This window comes from Mya arenaria, chromosome 10, assembly GCF_026914265.1.
Source record: "Mya arenaria isolate MELC-2E11 chromosome 10, ASM2691426v1".
Taxonomy (NCBI): domain Eukaryota; kingdom Metazoa; phylum Mollusca; class Bivalvia; order Myida; family Myidae; genus Mya; species Mya arenaria.
Window position 1 is genome coordinate 9268346 of NC_069131.1, and position 22005 is coordinate 9290350.

The 22005-nt window shown below is 35.7% G+C and overlaps 2 protein-coding genes and 1 non-coding gene across 5 annotated transcripts; 1 reads left to right on the plus strand and 2 right to left on the minus strand.

The window, feature by feature from the left end:
• Positions 1 to 304: 304 nt before the first annotated feature.
• Positions 305 to 8053, minus strand: LOC128206898 (uncharacterized). Of its 3 annotated transcripts, none has more exons than XM_052909632.1 (13): positions 7960 to 8053; positions 7417 to 7510; positions 6387 to 6483; positions 6013 to 6092; positions 4821 to 4914; positions 4287 to 4311; positions 3750 to 3804; positions 2886 to 2983; positions 2610 to 2728; positions 2189 to 2254; positions 1943 to 1989; positions 1580 to 1731; positions 305 to 737 (listed from the first exon to the last, which is right to left on the minus strand). In XM_052909632.1, the coding sequence occupies exons 4-13, from the start codon at positions 6024 to 6026 to the stop codon at positions 523 to 525; spliced, it is 885 nt and encodes a 294-aa protein (XP_052765592.1). In that variant the 5' UTR covers positions 6027 to 6092; positions 6387 to 6483; positions 7417 to 7510; positions 7960 to 8053; the 3' UTR covers positions 305 to 522. The 3 variants fall into 3 exon arrangements, with proteins under 3 accessions (XP_052765592.1, XP_052765590.1, XP_052765591.1); XM_052909630.1 differs by lacking the exon at positions 7960 to 8053 and adding an exon at positions 7744 to 7880; XM_052909631.1 differs by lacking the exon at positions 7960 to 8053 and having other exon boundaries at positions 7417 to 7722.
• A 10431-nt stretch (positions 8054 to 18484) lies between these two features.
• Positions 18485 to 19446, minus strand: LOC128205425 (uncharacterized). Its single transcript, XM_052907029.1, has one exon. It carries the CDS (start codon positions 19273 to 19275, stop codon positions 18535 to 18537), a length of 741 nt encoding a protein of 246 aa, XP_052762989.1. The 5' UTR covers positions 19276 to 19446; the 3' UTR covers positions 18485 to 18534.
• Positions 19447 to 20126: 680 nt separating this feature from the next.
• Trnaa-cgc (transfer RNA alanine (anticodon CGC)) lies at positions 20127 to 20198 on the plus strand. Its single transcript has one exon. It is a non-coding gene; the product is annotated as a tRNA-Ala (tRNA).
• The last annotated feature ends 1807 nt before the right edge of the window (positions 20199 to 22005 follow it).

Below are 22005 nucleotides of genomic sequence, written 5' to 3' on the forward strand. Positions count from 1 at the left end.
TTTATGATTAAGATAGAGCTATTTTGCTACTCTCACTTCACCAATTTTATTTAAGATCTTTCTTCATGTCATCTAAGTTTTACTTTAAATTTGGCCACATGTAACATAACAATTTTTTTCCAACATATATTTAATCATCCTTCAGCATTTGCTCAAAAGTGGGCGGCCACCTTAACGCCTCTCTGGTAACACGGGAATGGATCAATTTAAGCAATGAAAATTGATTTTACCAAATAATGTATATTTAAACAAATACATTTGCATAAATTTTCACCATAAGGATGATGACCCAGCTTCCTTTGTGTAGGTGATTAAAAATGAAAACTGAATTTGAAACCTAAAAGTACACAAGCTTTTTATCAATTGTCATTAGCAAGTCAACAGTTTCTTGGTAGGTATATATATATATTTAAATATATTTCGAAGATACATGTATATGATTTCATACAAAATACTTCAACAATTACCAAGACACAGATATAAAATAATGAACAAGGTACAGTTTTTTCTAAAGAAAAAACATTACAAGTTATTTATGTAAGAAGACAGCTGTACATAGAGATCTTTGGCCTCCTGAAAGTGGGAAATTTGTACTGGATCTGGTAGATTGTTTATTTCTCTGACCTGCTCCACTATCTCTAAAAATTCTCCATCTAAATTTAAAAAATCATTTTCATATTCCTGGTGCAGATATTGCATTTCTTGCATCGAGCAGGCGTTTTTGTAATCTTCCACACCTGCAAAATAAAATTATCACTTGCAAAGTCAAACTGCGTTGCCAATTATGCAAAACAATGGTAAATTTAAACAAGAGCTGTCACAGAGACAGCGCGCTCGACTATTCCACCGCTTTTCGGTGTATGGATTGACAGGTTTTGGTGATACATGCATGGATCACTGTTAGATTAGATTTCAGTGCAATACATGATGTGCTGAGATATTTACATAAATTGAATTGGAAAAGTTTTCAGGTCATTTCTAAGTGATAAAAGGGGCATAATTTTGTTAAAATGCTTGATAGAGTTACCCCCTTCTGTGACAGGTTAGGGGCATGATGGTGAAAAAGCGTGCAAAGTTTCAAAGCCATATGGACTTATTTGAGGTGGTACGCAAACTTTAACATAAGAGGTTACGCCGACGCTCAGGCGACTAGGATAGCTCTCCTTATTCTTAGAATAGTTGATCTAAAAACAACAAGCATTCTTTATCATTACCCCAGTATACACACAAACGCTCAAAAAGGCTATCTTGATTTTAAAATAGTTCATAATAATAAGGCTATTTTTTTTCTCATTAAAATATCTTAACTCAGATACAAAAGCGACTTCTATTATGTACTCTGGCCTTAAATATTTGTTTCTGAATTTCCTTACCAATCCTATATCTTGGCCCCAAACCAAGGCTTAAGCAGATTAGAGCAAAACCTGACGAGGATTAAGTCGAGATCTTTCTTGTACTTACCAAGGGAAAACTATTTGCGCAATAAAATTAAATTTCAATTTACCTATCAAAGCATCCAAGTGTTTTATGGTAAAATCTTTAACTTTTTTTTAAACATACAAACATATAAAAAGTTTACCATATAATTCTACTTGTGTATGCAGAATGTCCGGAATGCCAGGAAGTGTATCCCCCACTCTTTGATTGCGAATAGAATGGGTGTTCCAGAGATGCTTAATTTCATCCAGCTGCCTTCCAATAAATGGCAGGAGTGCATATTGCAGGCATAATCTGAAAAGTATGAACTGAATCAATATCTTAAGATTTGACTTTAACTATGATTATTAAGAGGTGCTGTGACTGAAAAACAAGGACATTTTTTTATGTTTTTTTTCATCACATCTTGTACAGCGCTCGAGTGAAAACAGCATTATCAAATCTTTCAGTGATTATCATGTTTAACCATAGATAATTCACTGGTATGTTGATATGTTTTACCTACCTTTGTATAGGATCTGCCCTTTCCAATCTATTGTCCCTCTCCAACAGCTGAAATAGTAAATAGAAATATTATTTTATTTCAGGATAACTGGTAGATTTTGATTTTGGAATTTAGGTTTTAGTATTACTTTTTAAAGTTTCAGTATTCACATACCTTTAAAAAAATATTTTTTTTAACTTGAGTGTTTTCCTACATGAGCATTATAGGCAAGGAATATTAATCCTTGTAAATTATTATGATACCAACCTTGATTTCATTCATCCAGTAGTCTGCCCGTGCATTTCTCAAGTAACCCCACCATCTCTCAATGCGCTGTAACATATAATTCAAAAGTTAAAATAAGATCAAACTATGCTTAAACAAGATTCTACCAAGTATCAGAGAAATTAGTAAAATTTTCCAAAATGATCATGCAAAAGTTAAACAAACAGTCTAAAATCCAAATGGGCACAATTATGCTAAAATTCATGTAGAGTTAACAGATCTGCAATCATCACAGAGTTTAATGATGATGATAACTTGTAGGTTGGTTTGATACAGTCTTAAATTGAGGATGGATGACTGATTGACTGGATGGTCGGACAGACTGGAGGAAAACCAAAAGTCCTCTCCAGTCCAGTACAGGGCTTTTAAATTGTTGATACTGTTTTAAATCAAAATTCAATACCTGATTAGATGTGGATCGTCCATATAAAAAAGCTCGTTCACTGTCCCTAAGAGCTCTTTGAACTGCTGCCACTGCTCCATTTTCAGTGCCTCTGTCACCTCGGACTCTTAGAGGGAACCCTTCGAATTAAACATTAGATTGACATATTTAATCCACTCAGAACATCAGGACAATAATTGTATTGATTCACACAATAACACAGACATTTTTCTCCTGTTATTATATACAAAATGTATCAAACCATCAACAAGATACTATACAAATATGTGTACTTACCACCTTCTTGGTTGACTGCTTCTATGAAGTATGATGCAATAACTTCTGGTCTTTTGTTTGTAATTCCTGCCTTTAACCACATCACCTTCCTGCTGAAACTAATTGATTTCATGATAGGTGTTATTTGATATATACAACAATATTATCAAAACTCATCACACTGCAGAAATTTCAAATGCAAATTGCAAGTAAATGCATGAAGTATGTTCAATAGCTTAAATCTTAAATAGCAGTATTTATATAAATAGTATCGTAGAATTGAGACTTGTTTTGTTTTTTTACAACTACAAACTACAAATATTAATTCTCTTTTTTAATGAACTGATTCAAGTCATTTACGACCTCATGTTCATTTTTTTGTAAAGTTTTTGTAATAGCTGTGTTGTTTTAAAAAAAGAGTTTTAATTCTGGACATAACAAGAGCTGTCACGCTCGACTATTCTGCCGCTTTCAGTGTAAGGATTGAAAAGTTTTGGTGAAACATGCATGGATCACTGTTTGATTAGATTTCAATGCAATACATGATGTACGGAGATAATAACATAAAATTTAATGTGGTTACATGCAAAATTTTAACCAGAATTTTTAAGTGCAATAATAAAGGGCCATTATTTGCAAAAGACAGACAGTTATCTTACTTGATTATTCAATTAGGTTGTGTGGTTTAATACCATTGTATAAAGTCTCAATGCAAGACCTCAAGTAGTTGCAGAGTTATTAACATATGTGTGCTTGCACGCAAAACCTTAACCAAGGGGTGATTAACCAAGGGGTGACACTGAAGCCGACGCTGATGCTTGGGTGAGTAGTATAGCTCTCCTTATTCTGCGAATAGTCGAGCTAAAAATGAAAAATAACAATTACCCATCTATGCATCCATGTATATAGATCCCATAGGGAGCAAGCTTGTCATATCCATCTGAAACAGAATTAAAAAACATACACAATTATTTACTTCAAATGGCATGTTTTAAAAAAATAGAACCAACAAACTCTCTCAATTGGTCATATATATATTGATATGAAATGTGTTATTGCCATTATTTCTTAAAATAAGAAATAACACATGACACAACAGACATGAACAGTTACTGGATTGTATGAAAACAGATGATTTCTTGGCCATTCCCTTACTATTTTATGTTCCGCCAGAGAACAAATGAACGGAAAGACAAACTGACGTCAGAAAAACTGAATTCGTCTCAATGATTTGCTAGAAATTTACAACCTTTTTAAGGCAAAACAATACTAATTATGTGCATTTATTTTGTGTTTAATGCTGTAAAAGTACTTTTGCTTACTGGAACCACCTTTCTTAATATATTTACATACATAACAGATGGTTTGACAAATTTAGTTTTTTCTATTTAAAAAAACAAGAACTAAAATACTTGAACATACCCAAATGCCATACATAGTTTGGGCCCTGCAACAGAAATATGTTTCATCTCAATATTTCATGGACTAAGAACAATTTTGACACATTCAAAATAAATACAAGTATTTCTGATCCTTTATTGGAATATCTAAATGAAACTTTATCATAATCATAAGCATTCATCACATCAAACAGGGTCGCCCATCAAGCATGTCTTCAAAAATATGGCATGACCTTAAGTGTAATAAGTTTCCTTAAAGATGTTGGCGTGTTGATGGGCTCCGTGACTTATTGAGTAAAAAGTTTGATGACAAATGATTATTGGTGAAACTAAATAAAAAGTCTTACAAAATTAGTTTTAAATATATAATATAATTTTGTGCATAAATTTAATGTTATCAATTACTGATCATAATATTTTACCTCAAGCATTAAGTGCTCTGACAGGTAAGCTTTAAATGGGTAAAAAAATGTTTCAATAATTGGAATGTTCTCATTGAAACTGCTTATGTTCAAAATTCCTTAAATCTTTTGGAATTTGCATTTTATTAGCTTACCCTCGAAATGTATTGGCGGCGTCTCAGTCTATGGCGTTTTCGTCTTTCCACTCCCTCTGGGTCAATTATTCGAACTAGTTCTCTGCTTAGTTCCCTGAAAAGTATATCAAGAATACCTGCAAATCGCCCAACATAGAAAAGTGAATGTTAAACTAAACAGACATATATCAAAATCAATCAAACAATAGTGTTCTACCCAGGGTGTAGTGCAGTGCCTTAATAGCTTAAAATGTGACCTTCACCAGAATAGTTTGTATAGATAATATAGTTTAATACATGGTCTGTAATGTCCTGAAATATGGTCTGTAATGTCACCAATGTCTGTTATGTCTGGTAGCTAATGCCCATGGTCGTTAATGTCTGTGACCTGTTTAAACTACAGTATACTAAATAGTTTACATCATTACAACTTTAAACCAATTTAACATTTAATGTAGCCATTGGACCAAGATGACTCTGTTCCACTCACCTGAGTAATATGTTCTTCCAGTCATCAATGAATGTGAAGTTTTTATGCAGTAAAATCAAAAAAAGAGCAAGTTTTGACCCCCATGTCACTATTTAAAGAAAACTGGATGAAGACCACTAGAAAATGCCTTGTAACAAATATCTTAGCTCTAACTTTTGTGCTATAGATGAAAAAGGTTACCACTCTAAGAACTTATAATATAATATATATAAATATAGCCAGGGCTTTTCTGCCCATTTTTGGAAAAAGACACTAGACATTTCTGAAAATTTGCATCAAATTGTGAAATTTAACAGTTAAAAATAAAAAGTGTTCTAGTCTCCTACGAATGAAGAAATTATTTAAAACAATTTCCCCTTAAAAAAGACCCAAACAAGCTGAAAGATCAATCCTTGTGGTGTAGTCATCACAATTGCAATAATTCATGGCGGATAATATTTAATACTGATCTCTGATTGTGATGAAAATCAATGATTTCTGAATTCAAGTATCCCCAAACTTTACATCACATAATGTTTTTAGGAGGTTGATTGAACCAATACATGTAACACTACTTTCGCCATTTTTTATTTATTTTTTTAATTTTGGTTTGGATTTTTTTTCTTAAAATTGAGACAAATATCACATATTTTGCTTTGGGAATGTGTCGGATAGTCAGACCTTTAGGTACTATAGAAAAAAAACAGTGAGAGTGTTTAGTAGGTGTGAGAACAATTATATTACCTTGTTATTCTCATATTGTGCTTTACTGACAACGTCCTTCGTAGCTGCTCTGACCCAGCAACACCATTACTAATTTCACTCTGAAAAATATAATTGTATTATTAATATTAAAAAAAAGAAAAGCGGATAAGGAACAAATGCTGCAATACATAATTCTGTTTCTGTTATATATGCTTATATATGCTTCTCACATTACTTCTATTTATAATGTTCCTCAAACATTAATCCTTACATCTAAGTTGCATCCACCTTTAATTTGATATGTTAACTAAATCCCTTTAAAATGCCAGATTATTCTTATAAGTTGAGTTTTTAAACATAGTCAGTGTTTGACAATTTGATCCAATAAGCAAATTAACTATGTTTTGTGTTACCGTGGCTTGATTAATAATGTTGACCACATTATCATCAAGTTGTCCTCTTCTCCGCAACCCGAGAGACGGTATCAGCTTCCTTTGCAGATAACTGAAACTACAAACACGTTACATAAAATACAATTAAATGCTATTAACCATTTGACATAAATTATCTTAAAGTGTAACATAAATATCTGATGCAAAGTATTATGTACATACAAATAGTGAAAATTGATATAAATGGTTATCAAAATATAAGTGTTTAACAATTTCATCTCAATACAAGTTATGCACCAGTCATTCAATTGTAATCACGCCCCCCCCCCCCCCCGGTCCGGGAATAGCCGGGACTTTGACTTTCGGTCCAGCAAACCCCGGGTAAAATCTCCGCCCTCCGGGGTCGGACTGATGGTCAAAACCCCGCCAAATTCCCACGCACCCCAGGGAGACTAGGTAAGGCAAATCCACCGCTATATTTTGCCCAAAGTTAAAACCACCGCATTCACCCGGCACTGCGGGGCCACCTGAAAGGTAAATACACGGCCCATGTCCCCGGCTATCCCCCGGACCTTGGGGGGGGGATGGGGGCAGTGGTTACAATTGACTGGTGCATTAAGCAGATTAAACATTCTTTTCAAATTTCAAGGTTAAACAATTTCAGACATATTAAATAATTGACTCAAATCTCTTTAAGTTTATGTGCTGCCTGGATAGACAGACCACATAATAATTTTGGAATTATATTCACCGCCTGTGCCTTGAAAATTTAGATAAAAAGTCAACTTAAAATACAAAATGTAGCCAAAATAGCTATGATAATGGCAATTTTACATTTTTTAAAATTATTTTTACAAACATTATAAGGTGAAAGACTTAGTCTTGTCAAGATTTTGTCTCTTTTTCAAGAATTTCATTGCCTTTTTATTCATAAATGTAATCTGCGTTTGTCAAATTGGCAAAAAAGTGAATTTGATGAAATTACTGATTACATTTTATCAGTATACCTTCGCTAACTCAGCAATTAATTTCTAGAATACATTATTCTTACCTTATGGTACACTCATGTCTGGTTTCTAGAAGATGGTGTATCAACCTATAGTTGTAACCCAAGTGATGGTATTGTCGGATATGCTCCTTTATATCTGTAAATTATCAGAAGACTACAGTGACAGTAAATAAATACTAAGTATACCGTGCATACCAGGAGTGATCCAGAAATGTAATTTATTCATAGTTTGGTAGAAGGAATTAAAAAATAAGTGTGCAACACATTTTGAATTTGTCTTTTGACCCGCTTCAGCAACAGATCTATGCAAGGTTGGAGCTCGTGTAATAATGATGTACGCGGCAAATTAAACAATGTAGTTTTACATACCTCGCAAATGTTTAGAGTTACGCCATCATTTTCTTGAATTAGGTGCATTTGCACAACTTTATACATTTGGCTACATTAAGTTAGCAGACTCATGCATAACTCTGTGCAAATTTTACGTAGAGATTTCTATATTTCTCTAATGACACAAATAGATCTGATTATGACAGGAAAGCCGAGAATTTGTATTGCATGTAAAAGTTTATTCCCTGTGCTCACGGTTTACTGTAAATTAATCCAGTTTTTAATGAAAATTACTTCAAGCTCTGAATAGTCTAAGTAACTACACTTGACTTTGTGTATTACACATGGCTTAAGCGTAATTTTGAGTATAAATTATTGCTTGGTTCAAATTCGTTGGAGGATGTTGAACACAGCTTCCTTGATTGGACATTGCCATGATGCATCATTTAATCGATTACAATTTTTTATTTGCGAATAGTTTTATTAAATAATATTATATATAGCTCACTCTTGGTATACTGTATACCGAGTATTATATATTACCTACAAAACATTACCAAGAATTATAATTATGTTACTTATGTATTATATATTTTATGCTTATATGTAATCAGCTGTTAATTCAGTGTCCTTTGTTGTTATTATGAAGTTTGGTTTGGTCCATTCTTATCCACCAGTGAATACGTTAGAATAATCATTATCAGGGGCGTAGCCAGCGTTACGCACTTACGTAACATCAATTTGAGAAATGAAAAAAAATATATATATCGCAAAAATGGCATCAAAATCGAGGGCATAGCTAAATATTGATATCAAAATATTATAAAGGGAAGAACAGGCTATAGTAAACATTGATTCTCTGTACTAGATAGCTTACTGTGGCTAAACCAATCACTTTGTTACTACGAAGTCAGCGGCCTCGAACCTATAAATCACTTCAAATACACATCAGTGCTCAACATGTTAGTTCCATTTTCATTGTTGTCCCCTGGGACCCCCCCCCCCCGAGCACCTTCGGCTACAGGTGTAGTCGCCCTTCCAACCCCCCATCCGTGCGTAACATTCAGTAAAGGCTGACTACGCCCCTGATTATCATGCCTCTGATGAATGAGAATGATTATGGTCTCGAGTATATACATGTTAAATCTTTGATGGGAAGTTTGGATTCTGTCTTGGTTAAAAAATGATAAGGGTTTTGGGTGAAAGCTTCAAAATGAATACCAACAGGCGTGAGCGCTGTCAAGACCGTCTTCAATAACGGTCGTTTCACAACAACCTAAATTGTTAATTGATCTAATTATTATTGCCTAAATTAGTAATCGTCTTATCAGATCTCCAGTATCGTTAATTTTAAAATCACAAACCAAAGACAAACGAGTATTACATATTTTTTATAAAGATTAAAAGATATATGACGTTTATCACTTTCAATTCTATATTACAATGCAAAACAGCTTTAACAATGAAAATATGCACATACCTTCTGTCACGCGCATTTTGTCACACTCTTAGTCCCCACGGCTATGAACTTTAAAAAAGACAATCAATCTCGCTAAATGCCGCGATACTTTGGCATAATCATTCCCGGGGAAATCTAATAATTATAATCTCCGGGTTTTTGACTTTTCATTCCCGGGGATAATAATTATGATCTCCGGAAATTTTGGTTGCACTTATTGATGATTATTATTATGATCTCCGGGTTTCTGACTCTTTTTCCGGGGATAATTAAAATTATGATCTCCGGAATTCTTGGTTGCAATTCCCGGAGATGATTATTATTATGATCTCCGGAATTCTGACTCTTTTTCCGGGGATAATTATAATTATGATCTCCGGGATTCTTGTGTGCAAATCCCGGAGATAATTGTAATTAAGATCTCCGGAGAATTAATTCCCGGGGATAATATTTTTTCTATTGAAATATATAGGCAAAATTATGATCTCCGGAAAGGTGAACTCCGGCCTTCCATAAGAAACATTTGCTTAGTCACATCAAAACAACATGAACAGTGTTGTATAAACGACGAAGCTCATATTGTTTTATGTTAGTAACGGTTTAAGCCATTAATTTTCGAACGAAAATATGAAAATCAGCGATCCGATCTTTTTGTCAGCAATCTTTTTTCACTGGTTTTCAGATATTCACGCAAAATGCAAATGCTCTTTCCTCTTTCGAAAAAAAAGATGCCACGTTCGTCTTGGCGCGGGTCGGCACGGGTGAATTTGACGATAAACGGTTTTCGTAGTTATTGTGGCCGTTTATGCGGTATTAGAACTTACGTCACAGACTGCCATATCCCCGACAACATAAAACAGAAGAATGATACGTTGGATTTGTTGGTATATCTAGCATTTAGATTACATAATTCCAGTATCATTGTATCGTTATAGATCGTATATTACATGAGTTTGCGCAAACTTGAACAGCCCCATTGCATACCATACCCCAATAAAATGTCGAATTTTAATATTTATATTTACATTTATTTAAATCTACATTTCTGCTAAAATAAATTGATTATTCAAGAGAAATTAGTATGTTTTCTTTCTCTCGTTGTTCTCAATGGTGGGTAAATTAGAACAGCTATCGTAACCTAATTTTATACGACAATGAATGCACACATAAAATAGTTCCTTATTTATATGTTTTTTCCTATATTTTTAAGGTCAAGTATATTATAAATACGTATTATAACTGAATTACAACTAGAAAAATACAACTCGAGTTATAAAAAAATAACAATAACCAGCAAACATCAAAAATATCGCCACCTACAAAGTTCTCATTATATCTTGCGATAATACCCGATACTAGCGTTTGTTAAGTCACGAGCTTTCAAATTGGAGAGCAATTCCAGTCAATTTACATGTTGAGCGTTATGTTGAAGAATCAGTTGGTGTATGAATCATGTTGGAATACGGTGTTGGACAAATCAGCAAGTGCATTGTCATTTGTTTGGAAGTAAACATTCAATGAGGCTGAAACGTCTCTATGGAAACGACAGTAGCGGTGGGTGGGGTAACATGAACTTTCGCGGAAGGAAAGCCAGAGGACGCGAAAAGACTTGTTAAACTGATATCTTTCTTCTGGACGTTGCTGGGTGCACTACAATATGTTATTGTTTCATTTCCTCGATTTCCTGTTTTGTCAGATGCTTTTTTTACCAAATGTCAATCCCAAATTCCTAAATAAGTCTTCTTCATTGTAATTTTATATTTCTTCAACTGTCACCATCATGAAATCATCTACATTAAAATTAATCAAATTATCGTTGCTTGTTTTGTTTTAACTGCTTTACTGCATATTACAGTTATGCATGTTGCCAATAATTTACTACGATTTCATTGAAAAAAATAGTTCCGTAGTAAATATGCCCCGCCAATAAGTATTATTGCGCCCTATGACAGGACAGAAGTATCAAACAAACAAACGCGATTTCGATGGGAAATGCCATTGCACTGTATACAGATATAATGTGAAATTGATAAACAACAATCTTCGCTAATGAATGACGTGTTAATGTTAATATTTATTGATATGTAAAAAAGCAGGGCAAGTCATAACAATATCGTTTAGACAAAGAAATAAGCATAAAATTGAACGGAGAGCAACGATTGTTAATTACACTAATTAGTAAACATAATATTTTGTTTATCTTTAGTACAACACATCGTGACGCCAGTAAACAACGACACACGCTTTGTTTAGTGAAATGTACACGATAACTTATCTTTTTTAGTATTTTATTTTTTTGCAAAAAATAAAATTATAAAAATATGCAAGAAAAAAAATATGTGTTGCCGGTCCGGATAAAAAATCCGGAATTCGTGCATACAGCGTGGCTGTCAACTTGGCAAACCTCGTTGCCGGCTTTTACATGTGCTCGCGAGTCGGGTTTTTCGGACCAGAAACACATGGAATATATTATAATGTGCAATGGTAACATGTTATTAATTTAAATAACTACTAAGTTCTTCATTGTGTCTGATGAGCATATCTTTCATCCTTTGTTTGTAGTGTGTTGTTTTAATTCGAGCAGACGTCGCAATAAGTTCATACTGTAACCATAAAAACACCTCGAAGTACGAATAACATGTATATCTCTGAATAAAATTAAAATGTTTGTCACAAACGATTCAATCGTAGCCTTTGTAACCGTATAGACACCAGCCCGAGGCGTTGCTAGGGGCAACCAGTTGCTACGGCGAGTGGCGCCATCCTCAGTCCGAGTGGATAGCCAGCGCTCTATGCATAAGCCGGTCCTTCATCGGCGATCAAGGTTTTACTAACTTCTGCTCCATCAACATGAACCTGTGGACAATGAGTTGAGGCTGTTGTTATGGCAACAATACTCTTTAATGGATATGTTTACTGAATCTTAGCGTCCTGAATAAACCAGATACTCGAACTGATAGGCAGTGAATATTTTAACGTTATCCGGCCTGGTTTTGATCACTTAAAATGTATTCGCATATAGACATTTAACACAGAGGCATGAACAATGTGAATATGAAATGTACATTGTGAGAATGTTTGAACTATGTTACTTGGCAAGGCGATGGTGTTCTGGTTTGTTGGATTTCAATGCCGCGTTGATCAAGAACAGACTGTACAGATCCCGCTGCAAGATAAAGGCAAACATGAACGTATATTTCGGGAAGATCAGGTCAACATTAACTTATGAAAAAAACAAAAAGGATAAAAAATGTTTAGGAAACATTTGATCATATATAAGCGTTTAATATGCGTTCAGTTGCCTACGAAATGTTAAAAGTTTCAACATTTTTTAGTCTTTTACTAGAATCAGACTGATATTTTTTTTCTGCAAAACAATCTGTTTCATCCACCTTTCGCCACTTTGTTCTGAAACACTGAAGAATTCGCCCACCTGCGCTAGACTGCCGCCTATCTTCCATATCAGGTATCTAACCGGGTACATTAGCTCTATCGCCTGGGCGCAGTCTCCGGCCCTGTTCGCCTCAAACGCCTTACAGATGACAAGCCCGAATTCCTTGGTAATATTCGTCTGGTCGCCCGTGCTGCTACTGGGGAATGTATGTAAACTGGTGTGAACATGTTTGTATACTTTTTCTATTCAGTATGCTTTGATCACATAGTCGTTCCTTTCATACATTTGCTGTTTAAAACCGTCATACAAAAATCGACAACTGGAACAGGTAACTTAAAGGAGCGGAATCGACAACATGAACATGTATGGTGCATAAGACTTTTATACAGGAGGGCCATGATGGCCCTTAATCGCCCTGGCCACCTGATTGAAACATTTTATCCTGTGTTTTTTCATCAGAACAACAATGGTTTGTGGTAATGCAATTTTGGATTAATACCAAACAAACATATCAATTAACTATCATCTGAACAACTCATACATTCTTCTGATAAATCATACAAACTATCAAGTGTCTGCGTCTAACGGTTTCAGACAAGAAGATTTTCAAAGATATCCTATTCCAGACGTACATGGAGAAGATTAAGTTTATAAGCATTTGCTGACGCCGGACAACGGACACCGGACACCGGACGTAGACCGATCACATTGGCTCACCGGCTCATCGCGAGCTATTCGTGCTCAGCTAATAAGTTGAACGTATGATGCCACTCAGTATTAATTAAAAAATCCATACCAGACCTTGTAGGCCATACTGACGCTACCCAATCCAGTATTGACGTCATCACTGTTCCACCGCTGCCTGATTATTGGCTCCTAGACATGCCAGGAGTATGTGGTTGTCGTTGAACGTGAGCACGTGATCATCCATGTTGGGGCGGATCACCTCGTAACAGTCCTCCCACCGTCCTTCAACCTGACAGCCTGATTACAAAAGTATTCCCTCGTTTGTTATAGAAGCTAATGCCAAGGCGGCATTTCATCTATCCTCTATAATTCCATTATTCACTGATAATTCCTTCAACCGTTGGTAAACATAATTCTTACATAGAAATGATGGCAAACAATATTCAGCGGGCTATCCGCTCTAATAGCTGTTCAGTGCTAGGAAATTCGTTCCTGAGGCGGCGGGTCGTTGGTTCAATTCCCGACCGCGTTATACAATTTGAAGACGATTATAAACTAGACTAAATTACTCAGTACTGGCTTAAACCCAGGAAAGTTGTCTTCCATGTATCGGTTCGGTTCAACTCCGAGCTGAAGAAACAAGAGACCTAATGCAAGAGCAAGGGTAATTCAACCGGACTCTCTAATGTGTCACACTATCACCATAATACGTATTTAAAAACAACCTATCTAAAGGACCTCGTTGTAATTAAATACAGTGTTCTTTCGTGCGCTAAGGTTAAAATGATAGGCATACACACAGTTACTTAAATCAAACATCCAATTGATATTAGCTTCACCATGGCGACCCCTACCTTCCATTTCGAGACGCATGAGCATCGAGCAAGCGTCCACGAAGTCCAGAGAAGCACCAGACGTTTGAGCGGATTTGTATACCTAAAGTGCAGTTATGTAAAGTTTGCTTACTCGTATAATATAAACAATGGCGATACGCCTCGATCACATGAGCTGCACGTTGCCTTGGTGCGTATAATATCTCAAAAGTCTCATTGAAACCTTGACGATTGGTGTAAGCTATTGCGCAAACACCAGTATGCAAGTTTCAACCCATTGACCTTGAACTGTGACCTTTAAATTAATTATGAACGGTTGAAACATATTCCTCACACCGCCTCGATAAGCAAGCCGTGTGACCACCGTTTCATCACTTCAGTATATCTAAAGGATAGGATGGGGGAACATAATAAACTGAACTCTAGACCTGGTAGTTTGACCTTGCTCTTATACTAATCCAATGCGGTTTCCACACGTATAGTCATCTGAGCTACATGTAGTATTGCGAATTATTCATGAGTAGAGCATGTGGCACCTGGGAGATTTGGTGCGGTCTTGAAAAGGCCAAGCGGCGAGGTCCCAACATACGTTCCGCCTGCTGACTCTAATAGAATATGTAAGCAAAGATTCACACATATCCATGTTGATATAGTGTTTACGAAATTGATACGGACGGACTACGAAATGCATTCATTTACCCCCAAAACTCTATAGAACACGAGCTGTCATAGACACGCGACAGATGCCCTCCGCGTTGGCCTTGACGGTGAGAAAGCACGACATGAAGGGACATTTGAAGACAGACAGACAGACAGACAGACAGACAGACAGACATTTTATTTCGACTTGTACAATGTACATCGTCAACAACACATATATTTATAATTATCAATGTCAACGTGAATGCATAGTAACAAACAATATAGTACACACGAGTATATATACAAAAAATAACAAAAAGTTATAATAAATAGGTTAAATATTGTAATATTAAAATATATCTAAATCAGAGGATGAACAATTTTTACCATGTTAAGTTCTAACATTTAAAGAGGATCTTACTTTAAGAGAGTCTTTAACAAACATACATAGTTTAATAAGCTCAGTTCTATTATTTGATTGCAGCAATTGTAAATATTTAAATACAGACGGTCTTATATAATAGCATTTCTTAATATATAGCTTTCTCATATCATTAAAAGACGGGCACACACAGACAAAATGAAATTCATCTTCAATATCGTTGGAATTACAACATAGACAATATCTTTGATTGCGTACAATATTATTTCTGGCGTATCTACCGGTTTGGATACGAAGTGGGTGCACAGACAGTCGTAGTCTACAAAAGAAAAATCGTAAACTTTTGGGCAGAATGTCAAGATAACTTTCATATTCAAGACTAGTTTTAAAATGTCTATACATATCTAAAACTGTGCTGTTTTCTAGAGTACCATACCAATCTTGTTTAAACGCATCGTATATTCTACACCTGAAGACCGTCATAAATGTATTAACATTAATATTGTTGATATTATCATAAACGTAGCTAAAACCATAATCATTTTAGCATCTTTCTAATGTTATACACCCAATTACGACAACCTTTATTACAATCATACTTTGCTTGTAAATAAACAGTTTTAATAATAATATTATCAGTGGTAGCAACCCTAAACCAATATGACAACATACGAACATATCGTTGAATATATAGCGGGTATCTACCTAATTCTCCATAAACAGTCGCATTGCAAGTATTGGTTTTGACTCTTAATAATCTTTTACAAAACTTAAGATGAATTCTTTCTAATTCCTTAGATTTGGTGTACCCCCAAACCTCCGCTGAATAATTTAAAATTGAACCAACAAATGCGTCAAATAACTGACACAGTATTTTTGGTTTTAAGTCATACTCTTGACATTTACAAAATAAAACATTCATTGCCTTAAGGGCTTTGCCAATCAAGTGTTCCTGGTTAAGATTAAAATTGCCAGTATAATTAAACACCACACCTAAATAGTTAAAGTCGATAACAACGTGAATATCGTGGCCATTATATGTCCATTTTTCATTAGGTAATAACCCGCCTCTTTTACGAAACACCATAATTTTGGTTTTATCGGTATTCACTTTTAATCCCCAAGTGTTGCAATAATTTGCTAAATTGTCCAAATGCGTTTGAATTTCATCAGGAGATTTTCCTACAATGGCCATGTCATCGGCAAATAATAATAAAATCAATACAATATCATCTATGTGTAATCCTGAATTTATATCAATTTGCAAATATAGCTCAATATCTTCTACGAATAGGGGAAACAATAAAGGGGACATAACTTCCCCTTGCCGTAAGCCTACAGCATAACTAAAATAATCAGAATATGATGATAATGATTTAACACATGATTTAACTTTTTGATACATGTCCCGAACAATTCTAAGTATTTTCCCTTGTATTCCACATTTATACATTTTCAGCCATAGTGCATTTCTATAAATAGTATCAAAACATTTCATCATGTCGACAAAAATAATATATAGCCTTTTATTTTCAAACAAATAATTCTGTATCAGAGATAACAGTATAAATATAGCATATATTGTAGAGCGACCCTTTCGAAATCCGAATTGGGCATCCGAAATAATATCATGTTGTTCACAAAAAGTTTCAACACGCTTATTTATAACTGTAGTAAATAATTTTGATAAACAGCTAACCAAAGTAATTCCCCTGTAATTATTAACATCAGTTTCTGAACCTTTTTTATGAATGGGGATTATAATACCTTCAGTCCATTGTTCGGGATAATAACCCGAATTCAATATATTGTTAAACAAATCACATAAATGCGAAGATAAAATATCTACAGTTTCAATAAAATATTCATTTAACATAGTATCACTGCCATAGGCTTTACATCGTTTCAATGACTTAACAGCATTTATAATTTCTTGCAGTGATATCGGTTCATCCATTTCAGGAAAGGAATTATTTGGTTCATTAAAATTATTATTATTATTAAAATCATCTGCCTCGTGATTAATACCACCAAAAGTGTTATTACTGAGGGTTTCAAAATATTCCCGAAATTCATTTAGTGGTATTTGGTTTGATTTATAAGAAGACTTAGACTTAAAATGTTTCCAAAACTCTCTAGGTCTCCTCTTTCTTAAGTTTTCAATATCTCCCATTCTCTTTTTGTAATCAGTATTCTTCTTTTTACGGACAATTGTCTTATAATGAGTTTTCCGTTCACATAAAATTAATCTGTTAGCATCTGATTTATCAAAATTAAAAATTCTAACTGCTTCTAAATACAGGTTCCGTGCAACGATACAGTCATGGTCAAACCAACCTTTATTACTACTTGTATAATTTTCAAAATAAACTTCATCTGTATAAAAACATTCTTTAGAAAACAATGGATCGGCTACACTTCGTATTGTATTTGTAAACATAGATAACATATTATTAACGGAATCTTTGCTCGAGCAATCTGCACTATTGACTATATTGTTAAAAGCAGGTAAATTAGCAATAATCCCGGAGCGGAACTGCTCCCGAAAAGAGACATTCCACTTATATTTAATTTCAGAGTAGTTTGTAGTTCCTGGTATAATACAATTACATAGTAATGAAATATGTAACGGTGCATGATCACTCCATTCATTGAAAGATTCTATTTTAAAGTCTTTGATCTGTGAAAAATTACGCTCACTCGACAACAAATAGTCAATCATAGAACAGCCTTGATGTGACAAAAATGTATGTTGATTGGTATTACCAATACGACCGTTAACAATGCGAAAACTTGACCCTTTACAAATATCTAATAGTTTTATCCCATGATTATTATGTGAATTGTCGATTGAGGCCCTGTCAGGGGTGCAATCAAATTCGTAATCGTGACTATCAGTGTAACAATTATATTTATCATGGACAACATAATCTTTTTTACTTCCAACCCTACTGTTCAAATCACCACATACAAATACACATCCAAGACTATCATATAAAAACAGATCGTTTTCTAAAATATCAAATAAATCAACATTTACAGTATTGTATATGGGCGAGTCCTCGCCCCAAATATAGGTTCCACATAAATAAATGTCTTCGAGGATATTAAAAAAGGTGTGATCAAGTTTTAACCAAATGATTGTATCGAAATGATTTTTAATTATTTCAATTCCATCGCCTAAGTGCTCTTTGTAATATAAAACTATTCCACCACTATTTCGCTTAGCGTTCCTATGTTGAAATTTACGATAAAAATTATGTGATTTATATCATTTTAAATCAATATTACTAGAGGAATCACACCATGACTCATAAAGGAAACAAATATCATATTTATCTAAAATATTTACAAAGTCTATACTCTCTTTTTTGTCCCTATTTAGTCCATGAACATTCCATGAAAGAACCGAAAGTTCACCTCCGTCGTGCCCCTAGCTCCTCACCGGCTTGCCGTCTACGTACAGGGTGTCGTACACTATCCATGAACGTTTGCCCTCCTTCCTGGCGTCCTTCATCTTGGGCACTAGCCTGCGGCGTTTGTCCAGTACTTCCGGTGGAAACTGCTCGTACATTTGACGGCCCGTCCCCGCCAAATGCTTCCATTGTCTCCTTACTACCTCCCGGTCCTTAAAAAACGTGAACTTTGCAACGATGTTGCGGATCCTGCCCGGCACTGGTTGACCTGGCGACCGGTGAACACGTTCAAAGCGAATGGACTCGACCGTCTCCTTCGCGAGCTTGAGGGTATCCTGAAGGTGTTGGCGGAGCTTGTCTTCGGTGACCTCAGCGGACTCGTTGCCGGTGGAATTATCTTCGGAGATATTAGTAAAAAAAAGATTGTTCCTCATAGATTGCGACTTCAAGTACGCAACATCGTCCCGAAGTTCCTCCCGCTGTTTTTCCAAGGTGGCCATCCTGTCCGCCATCTGCGCCGCCTCAACGTCGACCGAATCCACCTTGTCCTCCAGCTTGCCTACCCGCTCATCGGTACGCTTAACTCGGTCTTCAAGAGCTACCCATATCTTTTTTATATCTTTTTCAAAGTCCATAACCTTGCGTTCAAGTGTTTCAATTTTGTTCAATTTCTTTTCCATTACTGACAATTTTTCTCCCATATTTTTCATAAAATCCATCAGGTCTTTGTTGGTGGGTTCGCGGCCCCCTTCCGCCATCTTGCCTCTACCTGAAATCACCACAGGAGTGTTGCTGAAAACTTCACTGTTACTGTCTTCACTCACAGAATCATCCAGACTCGGAAACAACACAGCGCTAGCTTTTCCCAGAATCTCACTTACAGAAATGTTTGAATCTAAGTCATCAGATGGGCCTCTCTGTTTGGTCAATTTGCTTTTGTTATTGTCCGAATTATTACCACTGCTATTTCTATCCTTTCTCTTTTTGGTCATGATTATATAATCTCATATTTAATCCGTTGTTGCAAAGGTATCTTTATCCACAACTTTGTAAATAAATCCTGACTTTATTTATTTAAATATTACTAAGTAAATCCCATTTTTTCACTCTCCGATTTAAACACGTCCACTACGCGCCATATCACGTGACTACAGAATAGAGGTCACAACTAAAACACAACTAATTACCGGTACTTAAAAATCCCGAACAGAATTTCACATCACTGATCATCAAGGGTATGATCTTGACCTTTTAGATAAGAGCTCGAATTGTATGCGCGACATCCTTCCAATGTTACTCTTTAAATGAGTTTTAGTGATGCTAGTTTTTGTTAATGACCTTAACCTTTAACCTACTGACATATATTAATAGGATGCATGCCAAAGCATTTGAGTTTGAGGACCTTAGACCGAAGCGGATAAGGTTTGCTCTACTGACCGACCGAATGTGCAAATCAATTTCCCTCACGCTTCCTAGAAAGGAGGCATACTTATCGAATTGAATAAAGCATATCTATAAAGTATCGTTTCAGTTTATACCACACACGAAGAATGCTATCTTTGGTTTCTGATTATCTTGCGATTTCACTATGGCACACTGAAGTACTATCGGGGATGTAGCTCAGTGGTAGAGCGCTCGCTTCGCATGTGAGAGGCCCCGGGTTCAATCCCCGGCATCTCCAACGTATTTTTTACTGAATTAATATTCCAAATTTCTCTTACTTTTAACAAGCTTTTAAAATTTTGATAAGTATTACCAGTGGACAATTTTTGTAAGGTTTAAACATTTGTTAAATCCCATCATCTGCATATTCTAGTGGCATTGTGTTAATAACAAATAATTCGGGATATAAAGATTTATATTCGGTCAGTTAATTAAGAACGCGATTGGTCAGTGACTAATGACTGTTTCTGAGAATAAACAAATGGATGAATTGTTACGAGTGTGTGTCCAGACATTACGTAAGTGGATGACATTTCGCAAGTGGATGAACTGTTACGAGTGTGTGTCCATACATAACGCATGTGTATGAACTGTTACGAGTGTGTGTCCATACATAACGCAAGTGTATGAACTGTTACAAGTGTGTATCAGGACATTACACAAGTGGATGATCTGTTACGAGTATGTGTCAGGTCATTACGCAAGTGGATGAACTGTTAAGTGTGTGTCAGGACAATTTGCAAGTGGATGAACTGTTACGAATGCGTGTCCAGACATTACGCAAGTGAATGAACTGTTACGAGTGTGTGTCAGGATAATTCGCAAGTGGATGGACTGTTACGAGAGTGTGTCAAGACATAACTAAAGTATATGAGCTGTTACGAGTGTGTGTCAGGACAATTCGCAAATGGATGCACTGTTACGAGTGTGTGTAAGACATTACTCAAGTGGATGAGCTGTTACGAATGCGTGTCCAGACATTACGCAAGTGAATGAACTGTTACGAGTGTGTGTCAGGATAATTCGCAAGTGGATGGACTGTTACGAGAGTGTGTCAAGACATAACTAAAGTATATGAGCTGTTACGAGTGTGTGTCAGGACAATTCGCAAATGGATGCACTGTTACGAGTGTGTGTAAGACATTACTCAAGTGGATGAGCTGTTACGAGTATGTGTCAAGACAATTCGCAAGTGGATGAATTGTTACGAGTGTGTGTCAAGACATTTTGCATGTGGATGAATTGTTACGAGTGTGTGTCCAGACATTACGCAAGTGGATGAACTGTTACGAGTGTGTGTCCAGACATTACGCAAGTGGATGAACTGTTACGAGTGTGTGTCAAGACAATTCGCAAGTGGATGAACTGTTACGAGTGTGTGTCCAGACATTACGCAAGTGGATGAACTGTTACGAGTGTGTGTCAAGACATTACGCAAGTGGATGAACTGTTACGAGTATGTGTCCAGCCATAACGCAAGTTTATGAACTGTTACATATGTGTTTCAAGACATTACGCAAGTGGATGAATTGTTACGAGTGTGTGTCAAGACATTACGCAAGTGGATGAACTGTTACGAGTGTGTGTCAGGACATTACGCAAGTGGATGAACTGTTACGAGTGTGTATCAGGACATTTCGCAAGTGGATGAACTGTTACGAGTGTGTGTCCATACATAACGCAAATGTATGAACTGTTGCGAGTGTGTGTCCAGATATTACGCAAATGGATGAACTGTTACGAGTGGGTGTCAAGACATTTCGCAAGTGGATGAACTGTTACGAGTGTGTGTCAAGACAATTCGCAAGTGGATGAACTGTTACGAGTGTGTGTCAAGACAATTCGCAAGTGGATGAACTGTTACGAGTGTGTGTCCAGACATTACGCAAGTGGATGAACTGTTACGAGTGTGTTTCAAGACATTACGCAAGTTGATGAATTGTTAAGAGTGTGTGTCAAGACATTACGCCAGTGGATGAACTGTTACGAGTGTGTGTCAGGACAATTCGCAAGTGGATGAATTGTTAAGAGTTTGTGTCAAGACA